This window comes from Carassius carassius, chromosome 4, assembly GCF_963082965.1.
Source record: "Carassius carassius chromosome 4, fCarCar2.1, whole genome shotgun sequence".
NCBI classification, from domain to species: Eukaryota; Metazoa; Chordata; class Actinopteri; order Cypriniformes; family Cyprinidae; genus Carassius; species Carassius carassius.
Genome location: NC_081758.1, coordinates 22323634 through 22344624, shown reverse-complemented (window position 1 = coordinate 22344624; position 20991 = coordinate 22323634). Strand labels below are relative to the sequence as shown.

Here is a 20991-nt window from a genome sequence, read left to right as displayed (position 1 = left end):
CACACACACACATATATATACTGTATATATAAACATATTTAATATATATAAAACAATATAATATTTAAATAAATTTTAAGTTACCATCGGATGATGTCAAAAGTAATTTAAATGTAGGGGAAATGATCATCCACAATTTAATATCATCTGATATATATCCAATAAATGTAATTAAATAAACAAAACTGATAACTGATATAATAATGATATATTGCGTATTCTTAGAAAAGACCTGAATTTAAGCCCCCTCGTGCAAGTCATAAATCACCATTAGTTGTTTTTTTTTATTAATATTGTTATTGTTATAATTTGTAATTAGTTATTTATTCATTATCAATGGCATTTTTTGTATTAATAATATTTTTATGTTTTTAACATTGTGTTGTTGTATATAAAAATGTATATGAAGATTCTTTAAAAATATTGTTATTTTGTATCCCATGGTCAAAATAACAATTAACATATTTGTAATGATATGAGGTGCAAGAATGCAGAGAACCTTTGAGGTGCCAAACAGTGACACCGTCAAAGCCATGGCAATGGGCGTTGCATACTGTAGAGGTGCAGGTGGGTCAAACAGGATGGCATCACTGCCTGATGCTTCAAAAGCAAACGTCTGCTCTGTCTTCAGACTCTCAGAGGGCAAATGAGTGAAATGTGAGGCCTGTCTGTCTGTGTGGTACTTCCCTTGCTTTCACCCCTTCATTTATTGGCTCTAAAAATACAAAGCTGTCAATTAAAATAGAGCAGACAAGTGAGCAATGGCTGGCCATCACATGTCTGGGGGACAGACGGACCCTTTAGACCCCCCTCCCCCCAACCAACAGTATCTCTATACAGTATGCATTTGTAAGGATTAAGCCTTTGGCCAATAACCCCCCAGAGCGATTGCTGTTGTCGCTGCTGTTCACTATGCTCCAGAGCGGTAGAATGCAAAGCATGTTACTTTTCTCATGATGGAAGTCAGACGACTGTTTTTCTTTATTGCATGGAGCAGACAGGGTCCCCTTCACTCAGCCGAGGGGTCCATTCAGTAGAATTTGGCAGGCAGGGAGTTGTTTTTGCAGTGGCACATTGTTCAGCGTTGCTTCCATAGGGGTGAAGATTCAATATTGTGGCAATGCTGAGTGGATTTGGCCCAGCTGTGTTCCCCTCTCTGCCGTTCTGGATTCTAGTGCTGTCGTATCTTTGTTTTGGTGCCAGGGCTTGGAACTATGCCAGGCCTTTTAATTACATCGGCCATTTGATGTCTTGACATCTTTTTCTAAATAGAAAGCTGCGTGGGATAAGGGGACTTGAGAGTGTTTTTTTTTTGTGTGTGTACCTTTTAGTGAAACATTTCATCTAAAAATGCATCAGTGCCGTGTCACAGCTGTTGTCAGTGTGGAATATTTATACCTTCAAACATCTTCATTAACATAAAAACAGTTCATCGGCTTTTACAACTGGCCCAACATCGGTGAGGTAATGTCTCGAGGCTCATGAACAATTAAAATGCGTCCAATATGAAGAGAGCCAAAAGAATCAATCAAGAGTTAGTATTTCTCGACATATAGAAACCCTTTTTGGCAGGAGTGTCTGTTTCAACCTTCCTCACTGGCACGAGAAAAATCCTGACCAAACAGTTGTTTAAATGTGACTTCTCTTCTCGGACACCTGGGAAATCCTTTATTTTGCTTTCTTGCAACAACATAGGGTGCTGAAGTGTGTGGCCCTGTGCTCCTGTGGGAGCCCTGATGGGCCATGGGGTCAAAGCTCCAGGACATGCCTTTAGCAACTGATGTAAATTTATCATCCCGTCTGAGCACTGTAAGTGAAGGTGGGGTGAATAGGGTAAATTCATCAGCCTCTTACAGAACCAGATGTCCAGGTTGCTGTGTGACAAAGCAGAAGCATATGCGGCTGACCGACTATGTGTGGCTTCTCTGTGGCTGTTCCTGTGAAAGTCATTTAGGCTTTTAGTGATGGAAGAGCACCAGAGAAAATGACACATTTGTTTGCCTACAAGTCTTTGCTGTCCCTATTAGGATTCAGGAAGAATTACATAATACATGAGTGAGCTGTAACGTTAGAAGATGGCAGAAGAGGCTCTGTGGCAGAATTTAGAAGTTTTGACTAACAGCACTTTACATAAACAGTTACACAAAGTTACACAAACTCATACAGCAATATTATTACGTATTTTTTTACGCACCCATGTTAACTGATTCCAACATTCACACTGCACGCGGTTGCAGTCCATCAGTGCGTTCAAGGAGCGGTGCGTCTGCAGCAGTGCAGCGATCGTTTCGTACCGAGTCTATTTTTGCTGTGCTGCACCTGCTGAATGAAAGTGACAGTGACTGCACTGCACTGCTGCAGACGCACCGCTCCTTGAACGCACTGATGGACTGCAACCGCGTGCAGTGTGAATGTTGGAATCCGCATACGCACTGCAGACGGAGTATGTGTGATAAAGGCTTGTCGAGGTTTCCATTGGGAAGTTTCTTTAAAAAAAATTCCCTGAAGCAAACCCGGCGGCTCCAGCTGCATCCATGTTAGCACGTCACATTTAATGTGGTAATTTCATACATCCGCGCTAAAATATCAAGGTGAAAGTCATCATAGCTTGCGTAGAATAGACCCGGCTGCCAACCCAACTTTGAGAATAGATTAACAGCGATATTTTTTTTATCGCCTGATAAGAGTCTCATGTTAGCGTAGCAAGTTAACGCCGATAACGGCCCACCACTAATATATATATATATATTTTTTAAATATGTCCCAGAGTATGCAAAAATTATCAAAAAAATATTGTTCTTATGGATTTTCAAATAAATGTACATAAATCTATTTTGGATAATTTTGGATGTAAATTCTATTTCCTTCTATTTTTAATGTCTCTCCAGTCCAGTACAATACAAATGTATTTTAAGATTGGAAATGCATTTTTTTGTCCATATGAAATGCAATATCTTGCCATTTGGATGTTTAAAAGAAATATGTGAACAAATTAACAAATATATTGCCTTAATCCACACTGTTTGCATCATTAATTTGATTTTATATGTGAAATATGTTTTGGCCAGATAGAGATATTTTTTTTCCCTTTGGGAATATAATTTTGCTTTATGAGAATGCATAACATTTACATTCATATTCCAAGTGAACATTTTTCTGAACAAGTTTTTCTATCTATTTAGAAAGAAACTGCTCTTTATTTAGAGACTACATCAAGTGTATTTCCATGTGGAATAAAAAAATCGAGAGGTGAAGGGCAGAATCAAGCCCTGCCTTGCCCAGACTAGTTCTGTCCTGCTAATAAAAGATATCTCTTTTTAGTTCTGTATACTGATCTCTCCACACCGGCTTTAACCGTCCCATTCACGGTTCACACTGCATTTGCCTCCTAATGTCTCCCAGCAGGTTTCCAGTCAAAGACAGTGATTCATAAAGTGACAGGTCTGTCTGCTGCCATGAGGACACAAGCTTTCAGAATCCTGCCTCTCTCTCTCTTTTCCACACCCTGCCCCCTAAACAGACACAGACTGCGTTTGACTGTCTGGTAACAGTCTATTTTACATGTTAGGGCAAGCAAATTCTACAATAAAGCCTGTCCTAATATCAAGCAATAGGAAAGGTGGTCTCGGCACCTATTAGTGCAGGAGAGGCAGTAAATCATCTAGTTTGTTTAGATTGCACAATCTTACACCAGTTATGCTTAATAACTCTTATACAACCTGTAAGGTCTAGTAAACTCTGTAAACATTATTCTTTTATCAGGCAAAGGTCATAAATGGCTTAAGCGAAAGCCAATGTAAACACCACATGTAAAGACCTTTTCCGTCAATCTGTTGGCTTTTTAAGTACAGTATGACCACCAGATGATTTCGAAAAAAGATTGTTTTTTTATTTATTTTTTAATTCTCATATGTCATCTCAAGCATGTTATTCAATGATACTGCTATCTCCTTGTTGAACGATTACACTCACTTTTGAAACAGCAGAATTCTTCACTGAGGTGGAAATGACTTCATATATGGAACAGTTACAGTCAAGTTGGTGTTATTTTCACACAAAATACTGTCTTTTTTCTATTTGTAAAACAATAAAATCTGCACAAATGCACACAAAAAATTCTAATAAAAAATTAAAAACAGCTGAAACAGCAGTTTCCAATAATGTTTTTAATGTGATCTTCATATTACAAAACGTTACAAATCTGTTTTAATAAAAATGCACCCTTGGACATTAAATGGGCAGAGTTATAGGAACACTCGTAAACGTGGTCACTGAGAAAGCAACATCTGTGTGGTGAATTTCATGTCCCATTTTGTCAGTGAAGTCAGGAGTTCAGGAGTTCTCCTCCAGATGTGTTGCTTTTCAAATCACTGCATTAGTTCATTGGCATCAGCAGGCGGCTTTCTTTGGAACTTCATTAGCGTTTGACAGCTCATGCTCTTCAGTTTATTTTCAGTCTGTCTTTTTTGGCAAACATATGCTTAAATTGTTAGCCTTATCAGCATGCTTATCAGCACACCACTCATTGTCACTAACCATGTTTGTCTTTGTTTTTTTTTATTAGTGTCTCCAGAAGTTGTGTTGTATGACCCCCCCTCCTGCTAGACCAGAGTATGATGTTGTGTGCATTGGACTGAGTGGAGCTGGCAAGACCAGTCTGTTATCTCGCTTGTGCAATGAGATCAGTGATGGCACAGTACCAACCTCAGGTAATATAACATTTCTCTGCAGCTTTGTACTGCAGCATCTTTAAGCCAACAAAACATGCTTTTAAAAGGAACAAAATATGAGAGACAAATCACATATTTAGTCCCGTGACCTAAAAAGACTCAGTCTAAGAATTTACAAGTAATTCAAGCGCCAGCTCCTCAAACAAATATAAAAAATCATTACAACAACTATTTTTGCAGTATATTTGCCTAAGCCTCCACATTTGTACTCAGTACATATATCATATCTCGGGCACTACACTTTCCCATCACACTGGAACATCTCTCTTTATTATCACCCTTTGCTTTTCAACCTCTCTGAGTACTAAAAGCTGTGTAACGTTATTGCTGCAGGTTACCTAAGAGCCTCCTTTTGAGCAGTACCCTACTTTACCAGAGAAAGAGCATGCTTGTAGATGAGCTCCTTGTGTGTATATGTGTCTTTTTTTGAGAACGTTTGGGTTTTGTCTCATTGAGTTTCTAACTTGTGACGAGTGTTGATTTCATTAGAGCCATTGGCGACAGGCTGGTATATTTCATGAATATCTTCACCTCTGAAGATGCAAGACATCACTTCCGTTTTTACCAACAACACAAATGGCTCTTTTCACAAAAGAAGACACAGTTGTGTCAGGCTTTCTTTGGCACATTTCAACAATTGGAGTGTTATGTAAGTTATGTATACAGCACACTAGACAATACACAAACCCAGAATGTGCATCCAATGTTGATCACCCTTTGTCTTTGGAGTGAACACCTGTCTTGGGCTATCTAGTGAAGCAGTATTTATAATATTCAAGTGTTATTTGGCAGACTGTCATGGAAATATGGTTAGATTAGGTTGTCAGAGTCACTAGTCTGTGAAAACAGACCTAGATGGAGCTTCTCTCCTGTTCATGACATATTTACTTTCACCTGTTGAGCATTTGATGGAACTTGCCTCATGAACATTAGCTTAAAATTAATGTGGGCTTTGGAGGTTCAGTCTCACATGTTTTCAGTTGCATTAATCAGTACCAATTGTCTGCCCTATTTGCCTCTGTATGCATTAGTGAGAAACTAACAAAATGAATGTAATGTCAAGTGAATGTCTTTTATGTTTAATGTCAATCAGAAGTCTCATGCCCACTGCACAAGTGGTAAAAAGTGAATGTATCTTTTGATAATTAAATTTATACAATATTATTGTAGGTTAAACACTTTGCTAAAAGTGCTGTAGCAAAAACCACCCATATACATGTCTAGATTTGGTCAGTCCCATCGCATGTTCCACAGATGTCACTGTCAACCCAACCTCATGTCATTCAAAACTTAGATTCTTTATTTTTTATATATAGTAATATAATTTATATTTCAATATATACTTCAAATATTGTCCTTAACCACAACATTTGTGAAATTTTAACATGCGCATGTTTTCTTTCACAGGTTTCAGCATCAAGGCATTGCCATTTGAAAATGCGATACTGAATGTGAAGGAACTAGGAGGTAATAAGGACAAACAGACTCATCACCTCTTCTCCAATAAGCAGAAAGAAGACTGTTGCCATGCTAATCCAGCGGTCTCTGGGACAAATCTCTTAGTTTAGCTACCTGAACTCTAAGAAGGGGTGCTTACCTCAGTGTCTCCTACTTCCCAGTAAAACCACAGCTGCACAGAGGGTTTAAAGAGAAAGACATTACAAGTCAGTCAAGTTTAGTAGGTGTTTGCTAAGCAAATAAATTCTTAGTTTTTTTGTAAAGAATGAACCTTTTCAAATAAAATTGTCTTAATCCCAACTTTATTTTTAAGAATAAATATATATATATTTTGTTAGGGTTTATGCTAAAAAAAAAAAGTCAGGGTGCTAAAGCTAATGTAAAAACAAGCAACTGAACTGAATTTTTTGCTGTTTCAGCAAAACTAAACAAAACTCTGATCAAGAAAATTATTATTTTGCTGTGTCAACACAAAATATGCTAGCTGGTCAAATCATATTTGTTTGTTCTATGAATGCCACAAACAGAAAATTAAAGGCACATTTGTGGCTATCGCAGGCATCAACTTTTTTTATTTCCCAGCTTCCCCTGTTTGCAAGCCCTTCTGCCAAAAGAAACACAATTTTTTACCTTGTGAAATTTTTTTTTTAAGGTATTTATATTTAGGTCAAACATCTAATGTCTACCAAAGTGCTGTACATAAACAAATAATTAAGATACTATAAAGAAGTAAGAAAATAAAATACAGACAAAAAAACAACAAATAACCCATAAAAAAAGTCTTTAAAATGGATCTTATACTGTACCTGTAACCAGTGAAGAGATGCAAGGACTGGTTGAGACCCATATAAAGTGCATTGCAATAATTTAGTCTAGAAGAGATAAACAGTGATACAAAATAATATATTTCCTCATGATAGAACCCAAGGGGAGCATATACAAACCAAAAAAATAGGTCCCAAAAGGGACCCCTGAGGTACCCCACATGAGTCATGCAGAGGAGGAGGATGAATTTCCACTCGTCACCTTTAATGATCTATCTGAATGGTATGAAAAGAACCAATCCAATGTTGTGTCCCTGATACAAACTTCATCCCTTAGATGTAATAACATTGGCAGGTTTACCAGAGTTCAGAGAAATGGGTCATTTGACACATTAAAACAAATATTGGAAATACTTATTTTATTAAATGCACAATACAAAATATTGTTCTGTCAGAATTACATAGTTCTCGTCTGCATCTATCACATATCTGTACATGATTGTTACAGAAAGTGGCTTAATTTAGGGTATTTCACCCCATTTCACCTTGGTAGAAGACTGTAAACACATTAAATTGCATAACGGACATTGTTTAGGAGTTGATTTTTGCCTTGTTAGTAATATGAATCGAATATTTAAATTAGCAATCAAAATCTCAGCCTCTTTCAGACCCTCCATTTTACATATATATCTAATTATCCCTTTTAACCAAAATAGTGCTGATTTTCAGTGTGTCGCCAAAATCTAAGCCGGTGATAGGCCACTTTTCGGCGGGGGAACTGCAAACCTCAGAATACCGCCTCATGTTTCATTTGTAACTGAAAGATGCTGTGACTGACTTCATACCCTGCCCATAAACAAACAGTACTGAGGATAGAGAACATATTTTAGCATCAAAATAAATTAAATTTACTATTGTAACGAATAAAATCAGTTTATGTATCCACATTCTCAGTTGATTCGTCGGAGGGAGGGGTGTATAGTTTTAGTGGTTAGTGAGAATGACCTGACCACAAACCCAACGGCTGGGTAACAGAGTGCAGGTACAATGTTGAAAGATGTTTGTTGTTGTAGGACTGCTAAATAGAAAGAGGTCTGTGGAGAGAGAAATAAATCAGAGCCTGACTCTTTTTATGAGAATGTTTGGGGAACCACTCTTTGAAGTGATTTATGTGTTTTGTGGGTCGCAGGGGACATTACAGGTGCACTCTGTATCATGACAAGTGGCCTTACCAGGGCAACAGAATCAAGAGCCCACTTAAAGAAAAACAACAGGGATAGAGAACACAGTAAACCAAAGGGAGGCCTTACTAAATCTGAAATGCATATGGAGGGCCGTGAAATGAAGCTTCTCCAGTAGGTGAGGTCAGAGCCGCCAGGGATGTTTTAATGGATTGTGGCCTCAAGTGTTCTTTAAGATGAGGCTGATGTATCACCTGGAGCAGGACACATCTGCTCTGACTAAAAGTTTGCAGAGTACCTGAACGGCAATGCAGCTGTAAAAGATGTGTTGTTCATGTGTTTATATGCTGCCCCATTAACTGCCTTACTTTGGTCTTTGATGCATATAACCTACTGAGATGTGTCCACTCTTGGTGAAACTATATTATTCTTCTGCTGTGCATCTAGATCAGTGGTTCTCAACCTTTTTGACTCGAAGACCCAAGATATTTCTGTTGTTTATTTTTAGACTTTTTTGGGGAATACTGATATATTTATCTAACCACAATCTATTTTATGATTCCAGAAGTCTCAATAATTGTTGTTCAATAAAAATAATATTTGCTGAATGGAGAAATTAAATATAGTTTATATCTTGATTTAATGTTTTTTTTTTTTTTTTTAGGGATAGATGTGTACCAGTGAAATGTGCACATTTGGTTCAATGATAAATATGATTTTTTTTTTTTTAGTATAGACAATCATCTTTGCCCTTCTTGATGCACTTTTTAATTTTAGTGCATCAGAGGTAAAATAAAAAAAAATTAAATAATGTTCAGTTTCTTGCACAGACTGATCGTTTTGTGTCTTTTCACATCAATATATCACCACGAGCCGCAGGGTTTAATTTGGTTTTGTTTTTGTATGTTTTTTGTTTTTGTTTTATTGTATGTTTTATCTGTGATTCCCATTCACTTGCATTATAAGACTAACAAACGGCAACGGTTTATTTTAAAAATATCCGTTTGTGTTCTACTGAAGAAACAAAGTCACCTACATCTTGGATGCCCTGGGGGTAAGCAGATAAAAGTAAAATTTTCATTTTTGGGTGAACTATCCCTTTAAGGGCCCTGATAAAAGTTATCTGCTGGTTTAAACTGGAAAATATGATGTAATATAAAATATTTGTATAGATGTCTGGGTGATATTAAGAACATTTTAATTTGTGCTTACTCATTTTCCTTATTTTTACATTTAGGTGACCTTTGTCATCTAACACTCATTTAAAGTTATTTTTTAAAAACACTAATTGAATAATCTCACAATAAATATCCATTTTTCATACTGCACAATATAATGTTGAGACTCCTAAATTCACTTGTAGCTGATTTTAGATTTCAGTTTATGTCTGTGAACATATTATGTTAAGCCAGTTATTTATATCTTTTGCTGTAAAAGGAAATATTTTTTTACATTTCAAAAAATTTTTTGTCTATTAATTATAACCGGCAATAATTGTGACGGTGGGTGAAAGGACAGTCTGGAAGCAAATGCAAGTTTACTGATTTAATGAGAAGATATAAAGTGAGTACATAAACAAACAATGATGATGAGACAGCGACACTCCGAGGGGATGGTGAAGAGGTGAGGAATCCAGCTGATGGTGGAGAGAAGGTGAGTAATCCGGATGATGACGGCGTGAAGCAGCAGGAGAGGATGGCACAGGAACTGCGGGGAATAGAGCCGAAGGTAAGTGTCCGTGGCTGAGTGAATGTGCGGAGAGAGGATGAGGTTCTAGGGAAACACAGACATCCAAACGCAAACGACACTGAGAGCCAACGAACAGGGTAACCACATCAAACATAAGACAACGATCTCACAAACACAAGACGTGAGACAAGCCATTATATAGTGGATGAGTAATGAGTGGCAGCTGTTGCTGATACAATTAATGGAGACGCCCACAACTAATCAGTGCAGACACAGAACACACAGAATTCACCACAAAGTGTAAACACCCCGAGATCACGGTTTACCAACCGTGACAGTACCCCCCCCCCTCTAAGAACTCCTCCTGCAGTTCCCAGAAGGGCCTACCTGCTGATTGTAGTCATCAATAAGGGAGTGATCCAATATGTCCCTAGCAGGTACCCAACTCCTCTCCTCCGGACCGTAACATTCCCAGTCCACCAGATACTGGAATCCTCGTCCCCTCCGTCTCGAGTCCAGAATACGATTAATCGAATATGTCGGTTTCCCATCTACGAGACGCGGAGGCGGGGGAACCGGAGTAGGCGGATTAATAAGTGCATAAAACACGGGTTTAATTTTGGACACATGAAAGGCGGGGTGTATCCTCTTGTACGCAGGAGGTAATTTGAGGTGGACTGTCACCGGACTAATGATTTTGGTGATAGTGAACGGGCCGATAAATTTGGGAGCTAATTTATTAGAAACGGATCGCAGAGGAATGTTACTGGTAGAAAGCCACACTTTTTGACCCACGACGTAGACGGGAGGCTTTGACCGGTGGCGATCGGCCTTGGCCTTAGTGCGCTCCCTCACCTGGAGCAGAGTCTCGCGGGCTCTGGTCCAGGTGCGGTGACACCTCTGGAAAAACGCGTGAGTGGAGGGGACCGCTACTTCAGATTCCAGGCTGGGAAACGCTGGTGGCTGGTACCTTACACTACACTGAAACGGAGAGAGGCCCGTAGCTGACACTGGCAACGAATTGTGGCCATACTCCACCATAGAGAGTTGTTGACTCCAGGAAGAAGGATTCTTGGAGACCAAACATCGCAACGTCCTCTCTAAATCTTGGTCGGCTCGCTCAGATTGCCCGTTGCTTTGGGGATGATAACCCGACGACAAACTAACTGACGCCCCTAACAATTTGCAAAACTCTTTCCAAAATTTGGATATAAACTGAGATCCCCTGTCCGAAACCACGTCTACCTGGAGGCCATGAAGCCGAAAGACATGATCTAAAACAGTGACCGCTGTCTCCTTGGCTGTCGGTAATTTGGGCAAGGGAATGAAATGTGCTGCCTTCGAGAACTGGTCCACTACGGTCAAAATGACCATCATGCCATTAGAGGGCGGGAGGGCGGTAACAAAATCTAGAGCGATATGGGACCAGGGTCTCGAAGGGACAGACAGCGGTTGAAGAAGCCCATCAGGAGGTCGGTTAGATGACTTACCACTGGCACAAACTGAGCAAGCCAAAACAAAATCGCAGACATCGCGAGCCATACGTGGCCACCAGAATCGTTATCTAACCAATCCATTAGTTCTACTTATCTCTGGGTGACAAGCCACGTTAGAACAATGACCCCACTGGACAACTTCGGACCTTAACTCCTCCGGCACAAATAAACGGTTCGGTGGGCAACCGGACGGAGGCGTTACCCCTTCTAAGGCCGTCTTGACCTTCACCTCGACCTCACATATGAGTGCTGAGACCACTCATTTCTCAGGCAAAATACACTCGGGAGTAACGGGACGGGCGGAGGGATCAAAAAGACGTGACAAAGAATCGGGTTTGACGTTCTTGGAACCCGGGCGGTACCATAGGGTAAATTCAAAACGACCAAAAAAAGTGCCCACCGAGCCTGCCTGGAATTGAGTCTCTTGGCAGTTCTGATGTAGTCTAAATTCTTGTGATCGGTCCAAACAATAAAGGGAACCCCTGAACCCTCCAACCAGTGGCGCCACTCCTCTAACGCTAATTTGTCCGCCAACAACTCTCTATTGCCAATGTCATAATTACGTTCGGCAGGAGATAGTCGATGTGAAAAAAATGCGCAAGGGTGTACCTTATCATCCGAAGCAGCACGTTGGGACAACACTGCTCCTACCCCCACCTCTGACGCGTCGACCTCCACCACGAACTGCCGTGTAGGATCAGGGGCCACAAGGATGGGAGCCGAAACGAAGCGGTTCTTGAGGTTAGTGAATGCAGCCTCAGCTGCATCCGACCACCTGAACGGAGTACTGGGAGGTCAAGGCTGTCAGAGGTGAGACTAGTTGGCTGAAATTACGAATGAAACGTCGATAGAAATTGGCGAACCCCAGAAACCGCTGTAGGGCCTTACGGGAGTCTGGAGATGGCCAATCCATCACAGCCTTAACTTTGTCAGGGTCCATACGTATTCCCTCGGACGAAACGATATACCCTAAGAAGGGAACAGACTGTGCATGGAATACGCACTTCTCTGCCTTGACAAAAAGCTCATTCTCTAGTAACCTCTGGAGCACTCGTCTGACGTGTTGAACATGTTCCAGGAGAGATGAAGAAAAAATCAGTATGTCATCCAGGTAGACATATGTAAACTGATCTACCATATCTCTCAACACGTCATTCACGAGTGCTTGGAAAACTCAAGGGCAAGTTGGAGAGCCCGAACAGCATCACCAAGTACTCAAAGTGCCCTCTAGGGGTGTTAAAGGTGGTTTTCCATTCATCCCCCTTCCTGATGCGGACCAAATGATAAGCATTACGTAAATCCAATTTTGTGAATATAGACGCTCCCTGCAACCTCTCGAAAGCTGAAGACATGAGTGGTAAAGGATAAGTATTCTTAATAGTAATGTTGTTCAACTCTCGGTAATCAATACAAGGTCGCAGCGAACCATCCTTCTTACCCACAAAAAAGAACCCCGCCCCCGCTGGAGAAGAGGAAGGACGGATGAACCCATAGGCTAAGGAATCAGAAATATATTTCTCCATGGCCTCCCTCTCAGGAATAGAAAGAGAGTATAACTTGCCCTTAGGCGGAGACTTACCTGACACCAAGTCTATGGCACAGTCGTAGGGACGATGCGGAGGAGGAGAAGCAGCACGGGACTTACTGAACACTTCCTTTAGGTCCAGATACTCAACGGGCACGTTTGGCAAAACCATGGTCTTCTTCTGAAAGACAGAAACAGGAACAACAGGACAAGCAGAAACCAGACAAGACTCCTGACAACTTTCACTCCACAATGTGACAGTGTTAGAACCCCATTCCACTCGTGGATTATGTTTGGACAACCAGGGGTGACCTAAAACAATGGGAGCAACAGGGGAGTCCATGAGAAAAGATGGAAGGACTGGTTTGGCGGCCCAGGCGATTGCGTCAACTCGCAATGCCAGTTCAATTAATCCATTGAGAGTAGGGGGCAGCTCGAGGAGGTAGATCTCCTGCTGAACATGGTCGGATAACCCATGCAGGAATCTATCCCACTGCGCCGCCTCGTTCCACTGGCACGCGGCCGCCAGGGTGCGGAACTCGATGGAGTAGTCGGTGACGGAAGAAGATCCTTGCCGGAGTTCCGATAGGCGATGGGCGGCCTCCCTGCCAGTCGCGGCCCAGTCGAAGACTCTCTTCATCTCTTCTGATGGAGCATGGAACGAGGCACAACACAGGTGTTGATTCTCCCACACTGCCGTCCCCCATAAGGCAGCCTTGCCAGATAATAGTGTGAGCGTGAATGCTACTTTTGACTCTTCAGTAGCGAAAGTGCAGGGCTGTAGGGCGAAATGCATCGGACACTTGGTTAGAAAGGTTTTGCATAATGCTGGCTCACCCGCATAGTTCTCTGGCGCCGGAAGTCGCCGCTCTGGCCGGAAGTGGTCCTGGGGAATCTCCCGGGGGACAGACGGCGCAGGCGGTGCGATGGGCGCAGTGGGAGACGTGAGCTGATGGATCTGCTGGGTGAGCTCGGACACCTGTGCCACCAGTGCTTGGATAGCGCGTCCGGTGTTCGAGATGCTCTCCTGCTGCTGATCCATTCTCTTGACACTGTGGTGCATGAAGTCGGTGAGGGTGTTGGTGCTCACTGCTTCCATGGTGGTGATCGTTATGTGACGGTGGGTGAAAGGACAGTCTGGAAGCAAATGCAAGTTTACTGATTTAATGAGAAGATATAAAGTGAGTACATAAACAAACAATGATGATGAGACAGCGACACTCCGAGGGGATGGTGAAGAGGTGAGGAATCCAGCTGATGTTGGAGAGAAGGTGAGTAATCCGGATGATGACGGTGTGAAGCAGCAGGAGAGGATGGCACAGGAACTGCGGGGAATAGAGCTGAAGGTAAGTGTCCGTGGCTGAGTGAATGTGCGGAGAGAGGATGAGGTTCTAGGGAAACACAGACATCCAAACGTAAACGACACTGAGAGCCAACGAACAGGGTAACCACATCAAACATAAGACAACGATCTCACAAACACAAAACGTGAGACAAGCCATTATATAGTGGATGAGTAATGAGTGGCAGCTGTTGCTGATACAATTAACGGAGACGCCCACAACTAATCAGTGCAGACGCAGAACACACAGAATTCACCACAAAGTGTAAACACCCCGAGATCACGGTTTACCAACCGTGACAATAATCCAGTGAGATTTTTGTATGCACAAGGATTTGACAATAGCCAGTGTTCCACACAGAGATCTGATTTCACAGTCATCTATCTGGAATAACGTGAAGAAACAGAAAAAAAAAATACGGAGATAGACTAAATTTAGAAGAACTGTGGCAACATCTCCAAGATACTTGATAAAACATTCTTGCAGCTGAAAAACTATGCGCAAGTCTACCTAGGACAAAAGCTGGTCACCATGCCACAAAACGTATATTGATTTAATTTAGTTATTAGAAGTTAATTGATAAATACAATCAATTTATAACATTAATTTTGAAAGCATCCTCACTTTACAACATTTTTACACAAGTGCCTAAAACATTCACAGTGCTATCACGGATTCTACAGACTTTAACAGCACTTCCTCACAACCATTGTGCACTGTTGTCACAATAAAACCATCACTGTTGTCACAATAAAACCATCACTGTTGTCTCACTGAACTATCAGAATCTGTGTTCCCTGACAACTGTAGCTTTGTTGCCACAGTCCTTTTGGATATATATACACTCACTAGCCACTTTATTGGGTACACCTTGCTACCAGGTTGGACCTCCTTTTGCCTTCAGAACTGCCTTAATTCTTTGTGGCATAGATTCAACAGGTGTTGGAAACATTCCTCAGAGATTTTGGTCCCTATTGACATGATAGCATTACGCAGAATCTCCAGTTCCACCACATCTCAAAGATGCTCTATTGGATTGAGATCTGGTGACTGTAGAGGCCATTTGAGTAAAGTGAACTCACTGTCATGTTCAAGACACCAGTCTGCGATGATTTGAGTTTTGTGACATGGTGCATTATCCTGCTGGAAGTAGCCATCAGAAGATGAGTACACTGTAGTCATAAAGGGATGGAAAGCTGTGGCGTTTAAATGATGCTCAGTTGGTACTAAGGGGCCCAAAGTGCGCCTACAAAATATCTCCCAAACCATTACACCATCACCAGCAGCCTGAACTGTTGAGACAGGGCAGGATGGATCCATGTTTTGATGTTCTTCAGATTCTGACCCTTTCATCTGAATGACGCAGCAGAATTCGTGACTTATCACACCAGGCAACGTTTTTCCAATCTTCTGTTGTCCAATTTTGGTGAGCCTGTGCGAATTGTAGCCCGTCTGGCACCAACAACCATTACACATTCAAAGTCACTTAAATCCCCTTCATACCACATTCTGATGCTTGGTTTGAACTTCAGCAAGTTGTCTTCACCACATCTAGATGCCTAAATGCATTGAGTTGTTGTCATGTGATTGGCTGACTAGCAATTTGTATTACCAAGCAACTGAACAGGTGTACCTAATAAAGTGGCCGGTGAGTGTGTATATATATGTAGATTTATATCTACTGAATATATATATATATATATATATATATATATATATATATATATATATATATTCAGTAGATATAAATCTACAGCATATATATTCTGTAGATTTCATTGTGTGTGTGTATATACTTTTTCAAAGTACAACCCGAATTCCGGAAAAGTTGGGACATTTTTTTAAATTTTAATAAAATGAAAACTAAAGGAATTTCAAATCACATGAGCCAATATTTTATTCACAATAGAACATAGATAACGTAGCAAATGTTTAAACTGAGAAATTTTACACTTTTATCCACTTAATTAGCTCATTTAAAATTTAATGCCTGCTACAGGTCTCAAAAAAGTTGGCATGGGGGCAACAAATGGCTAAAAAAGCAAGCAGTTTTGAAAAGATTCAGCTGGGAGAACATCTAGTGATTAATTAAGTTAATTGATATCAGGTCTGTAACATGATTAGCTATAAAAGCTTTGTCTTAGAGAAGCAGAGTCTCTCAGAAGTAAAGATGGGCAGAGGCTCTCCAATCTGTGAAAGACTGCGTAAAAAAATTGTGGAAAACTTTAAAAACAATGTTCCTCAACGTCAAATTGCAAAGGCTTTGCAAATCTCATCATCTACAGTGCATAACATCATCAAAAGATTCAGAGAAACTGGAGAAATCTCTGTGCGTAAGGGACAAGGCCGGAGACCTTTATTGGATGCCCATGGTCTTCGGGCTCTCAGACGACACTGCATCACTCATCGGCATGATTGTGTCAATGACATTACTAAATGGGCCCAGGAATACTTTCAGAAACCACTGTCGGTAAACACAATCCGCCGTGCCATCAGCAGATGCCAACTAAATCTCTATCATGCAAAAAGGAAGCCATATGTGAACATGGTCCAGAAGCGCCGTCGTGTCCTGTGGGCCAAGGCTCATTTAAAATGGACTATTTCAAAGTGGAATAGTGTTTTATGGTCAGACGAGTCCAAATTTGACATTCCTGTTGGAAATCACGGACGCCGTGTCCTCCGGGCTAAAGAGGAGGGAGACCTTCCAGCATGTTATCAGCGTTCAGTTCAAAAGCCAGCATCTCTGATGGTATGGGGGTGCATAAGTGCATACGGTATGGGCAGCTTGCATGTTTTGGAAGGCTCTGTGAATGCTGAAAGGTATATAAAGGTTTTAGAGCAACATATGCTTCCCTCCAAACAACGTCTATTTCAGGGAAGGCCTTGTTTATTTCAGCAGGACAATGCAAAACCACATACTGCAGCTATAACAAAAGCATGGCTTCGTCGTAGAAGAGTCCGGGTGCTAACCTGGCCTGCCTGCAGTCCAGATCTTTCACCTATAGAGAACATTTGGCGCATCATTAAACGAAAAATACGTCAAAGACGACCACGAACTCTTCAGCAGCTGGAAATCTATATAAGGCAAGAATGGGACCAAATTCCAACAGCAAAACTCCAGCGACTCATAGCCTCAATGCCCAGACGTCTTCAAACTGTTTTGAAAAGAAAAGGAGATGCTACACCATGGTAAACATGCCCCGTCCCAATTATTTTGAGACCTGTAGCAGAAATCAAAACTGAAATGAGCTCATTTTGTGCATAAAATTGTAAACTTTCTCAGTTTAAACATTTGCTATGTTATCTATGTTCTATTGTGAATAAAATATTGGCTCATGTGATTTGAAAGTCTTTTAGTTTTCATTTTATTAAAATTAAAAAAACGTCCCAACTTTTCCGGAATTCGGGTTGTAAGCTGTGCAGTTGGCGGCTACTGTCCCTCCATTCATAAAGTGCTTTAGAAGAAAGAAACATCCCATTGGCCCTGGCACAGACATTTACTCAACCTAAACTACATCTGCGAAGCTCAATTAGTAGTTACATAGCGGAAAAGGCAGAGGAGGCTGACTCACTACTATGACTGTGTGTTTCCGCTGCTAAATTGAGTAATGCATTTTTAAACACCCTCTCCCATGTGTTCTCAAAGCTTACAGTTGTCAGCCCCTTCCCTTTTCTTTCCAGATCCGGGAAAACCATATTATAACTCTGTATCTGATGTACAGACTCTTGAAACTTCCTTAGTAAATGTGTAATATTTCGCTTTTTTAAATATTTTATTTACAACAATGTACAGTATTTCTCAAGCACATGTGTTGTCATAAATCTACAGTACACTACCTTTCAAAAGTTTTGAGTTGGTAGGGGGTATTTTTAATATTTTTGAAGGAAATCTGTTATGCTCACAAAACTTATCCATTTATTTGATCAAAAATATAGTAAAAAGTATTATTGTGAAATATCATTACAGTCTAAAATAACTACCCCCCCCCCATTTTAATATATTTTATAATCTAATTATTCCAGTAATGACAAAGCTGAATTTTCTGCAGTCATTACTCCAGACTTCAGTGACACATGATCCTTCAAAAATCATTCTAACATTCTGATTTTTTATTATCAATGTTAAAAATTATGCTCTACTTTTTTCTCGATTGTTTTTTGTTAGATGCATCAGTAAAACAAAATATTCAGGCAAGAACAGCAGTCTTTAATTAGCTTTTAATATAAGTCTCAATTAAAATACTGTATATCATTGTTTATTTACAACTATTCATAGTTTTCACATGACATCACACCCTTACAGAAACGTCCACCTGCAGGGCAAAACAAGGCTTTCCTCTGCTGACCGTCAGTTATTTTTACAAGGCTTGCATTAAGTAGTAATGTAATAAAACAGTGATATTTAAAGACCAAATTCAGTACACAGCTTATTGATGATGCATACTTTGTACAGGAAAGCAGATGAACCCAGAATATACAAACAATGTGCAAAGTTTAATATTAAATGTTTTCCCATAGAAAACCATTATAAAGAAAATGTTTAACCATTTAGTTCATATTCCAGGCTCATTTCTAGCATGCATAAAGCATGCATCATCAATAAGGTGTGTATTGAATTTGATCTTTTAATACCACTGTTTTAAAGGCACTGTAAGTGTTTTAGAATGCATCTCTGTTTGTAGTGATATTGTAAATGGAAAAGGCTCAAGCTTGTAGTGTAAATGAAGCTCCTTCCTAAACTATTACAGATGTATAGTCAGCATTCACAGTTACAACTCAACTTTGACCAATTCCAATTTACTTCCTCCATAATTGATTTTTCCCACTGGTTGAGTTTGTGTCCATCCCTTAAATACAATCACTTTGATATAATTTATAACGGCGGCATGAGAATGAACAAATCTCGGAAGATTGGTGCTGTATAAACTGTGGAATGACAGGATGGATGAATGTGAATGTGAGAACTGTGAGCATTTGCCATCATGACATATCGGCAATTTGTCATACAGCTCGTGGCGTGAAGGCTGCTGTCCTGCTGCAGTTAACCAACTGCTTCCCTCATCCGTGAAATAATTCGCCCTGATGGCAAGAGGCAATCCGTGTCTGTTACCCTTTTGACACAAAGGCCCTGTGTGTGTTAGCAGTGTGTCCATTAGGTGTGAGGCATGACTGGCACAGTGAAGAGGCATCTGTTAATGAAGTCTGTGAATGTGCCCTCTCCAGTGACAATGACGTCAAAGGAGATTAGACGTGACTTTATGTGTGATGATAGCCCTTGCTGTGAATGTCAGACAATATTATTCATTTCCTTATAACTTCATTTTTAGGCACAGACCAAACAGTGCCCTGATTGTTTTTGTTTTGTTTTTCTAAACTCTTAATGTCTTTTTTTACAGTACGTCACTTCCTGTTTGTTGTTGGCGGCTGTACTGCGTTTGAGCTCCGTCACTATATTCTTTTCATTGACTATTTTTAACTCAAAAAACAATTGTATACATCATCGTTTCCGTTTATATAACGTGTGAATATATCCTCTATTGTATTCTACAACAAAAACAATCAGAGCGCCTCGCTATCACTAGTTTTATTTTGATCTCCCGGGTCCGCTATTAGCTTTTAGCCCGTTAGCATCAGCGGCGTGGTTGCAGCTAACTGCGCTAACATTGCTAATACTCTATTCACACACATTACCACTGCTGTACTCACTGTTACTTGCTTTAATGGCGGATGAATGTCTCCACTCTGTGCAGCTCGAGCTCGAGGCCGTGGGAAAGCAGATTCGCGACCTGGAGGTGAGGCAGGCCCAGCTGAGAGAGCGGAGAACCGCGCTGGAATCATCCCGGGCTGACGCTCACAAGTCCGGGGTAAGTATACAGCGATCTGTTAACAGTCCCACCACGTCTACTCCGTGTGTTTCTCTGCACAGGCCCGGTGCACCCAGGACGCGATCTTCCCAGATGTCCTTCACTGCGACGCCGGGACACCACGGACCCTGGGTGCATCCACAGCGGAGGACGCGAGCCGGGTCCCGGGCGACGACTTCTCCCCCTCCTGCCTTCGACATCTCCATCCGGAACCGCTTCGCTCCCCTCCGCGAGACAGGACGCGACGCTGTGATCATCGGAGACTCCATCGTCCGACACGTAAGTGCTACGTTAGCCGAAGGTAAAGTGGTGCTCGTGTTCTCGATGTTTCTGCGCAGATACCCGCGATCCTGAAGGTCGACGAGAGCCCCAGAGCGGTCGTGCTTCACGCCGGGGTTAACGACACCACGCTGCGGCAGACGGAGACGTTGAAGAGGGACTTCAGCAGCCTGATCGAGACGGTTCGCAGCACGACGCCCGCGGCGACGATCGTCGTGTCAGGACCACTGCCCACGTATCGACGAGGACACGAAAGGTTCAGTAGACTTTTTGCTTTAAATGAATGGTTGTTGTCATGGTGTAAAGAACAGAAACTGCTATTTGTTAATAACTGGAATCTTTTCTGGGAGCGTCCTAGGCTGTTTCGCGCTGATGGATTACACCCCAGCAGAATCGGAGCGGAGCTGCTCTCTGACAACATCTCCAGGACACTTCGCTCCATGTGACTAGTAAGACAATTCTCTAATAACTATTATGATGAGTTTTGTTCCACCCGCTTAAATGATAAAAGTACTTGTGCTGTAAAAACTATTAAGACTGTGTCTGTTCCCCGGATAGTGAGGTCAAAATATAATGTAGGATCTAGAAAAAATCTTATCGTAATTAAACCAGAAAAATGTAAAGTAAATGAACAAAAACAATTTTTAAAGTTTGGGCTCATA

General features: G+C 41.1%; 1 protein-coding gene and 1 long non-coding RNA gene across 2 annotated transcripts in view; one reads left to right on the top strand and one right to left on the bottom strand.

Annotated features, from left to right (window-relative positions):
• LOC132130686 (ADP-ribosylation factor-like protein 15) overlaps positions 1-20991 on the top strand; it is a 128786-nt gene that overhangs the window by 30456 nt on the left and 77339 nt on the right. The window contains exons 2-3 of the mRNA XM_059542474.1: positions 4565-4709; positions 6138-6197. Of these exons, the coding sequence (XP_059398457.1) occupies positions 4565-4709; positions 6138-6197 (205 nt within the window). The remainder of the gene's footprint in view (positions 1-4564; positions 4710-6137; positions 6198-20991) is intronic.
• On the bottom strand, positions 9666-10770 carry LOC132130397 (uncharacterized). Its single transcript, XR_009428697.1, has 2 exons — positions 10430-10770; positions 9666-10180 (listed from the first exon to the last, which is right to left on the bottom strand). It is a non-coding gene; the product is annotated as an uncharacterized LOC132130397 (long non-coding RNA).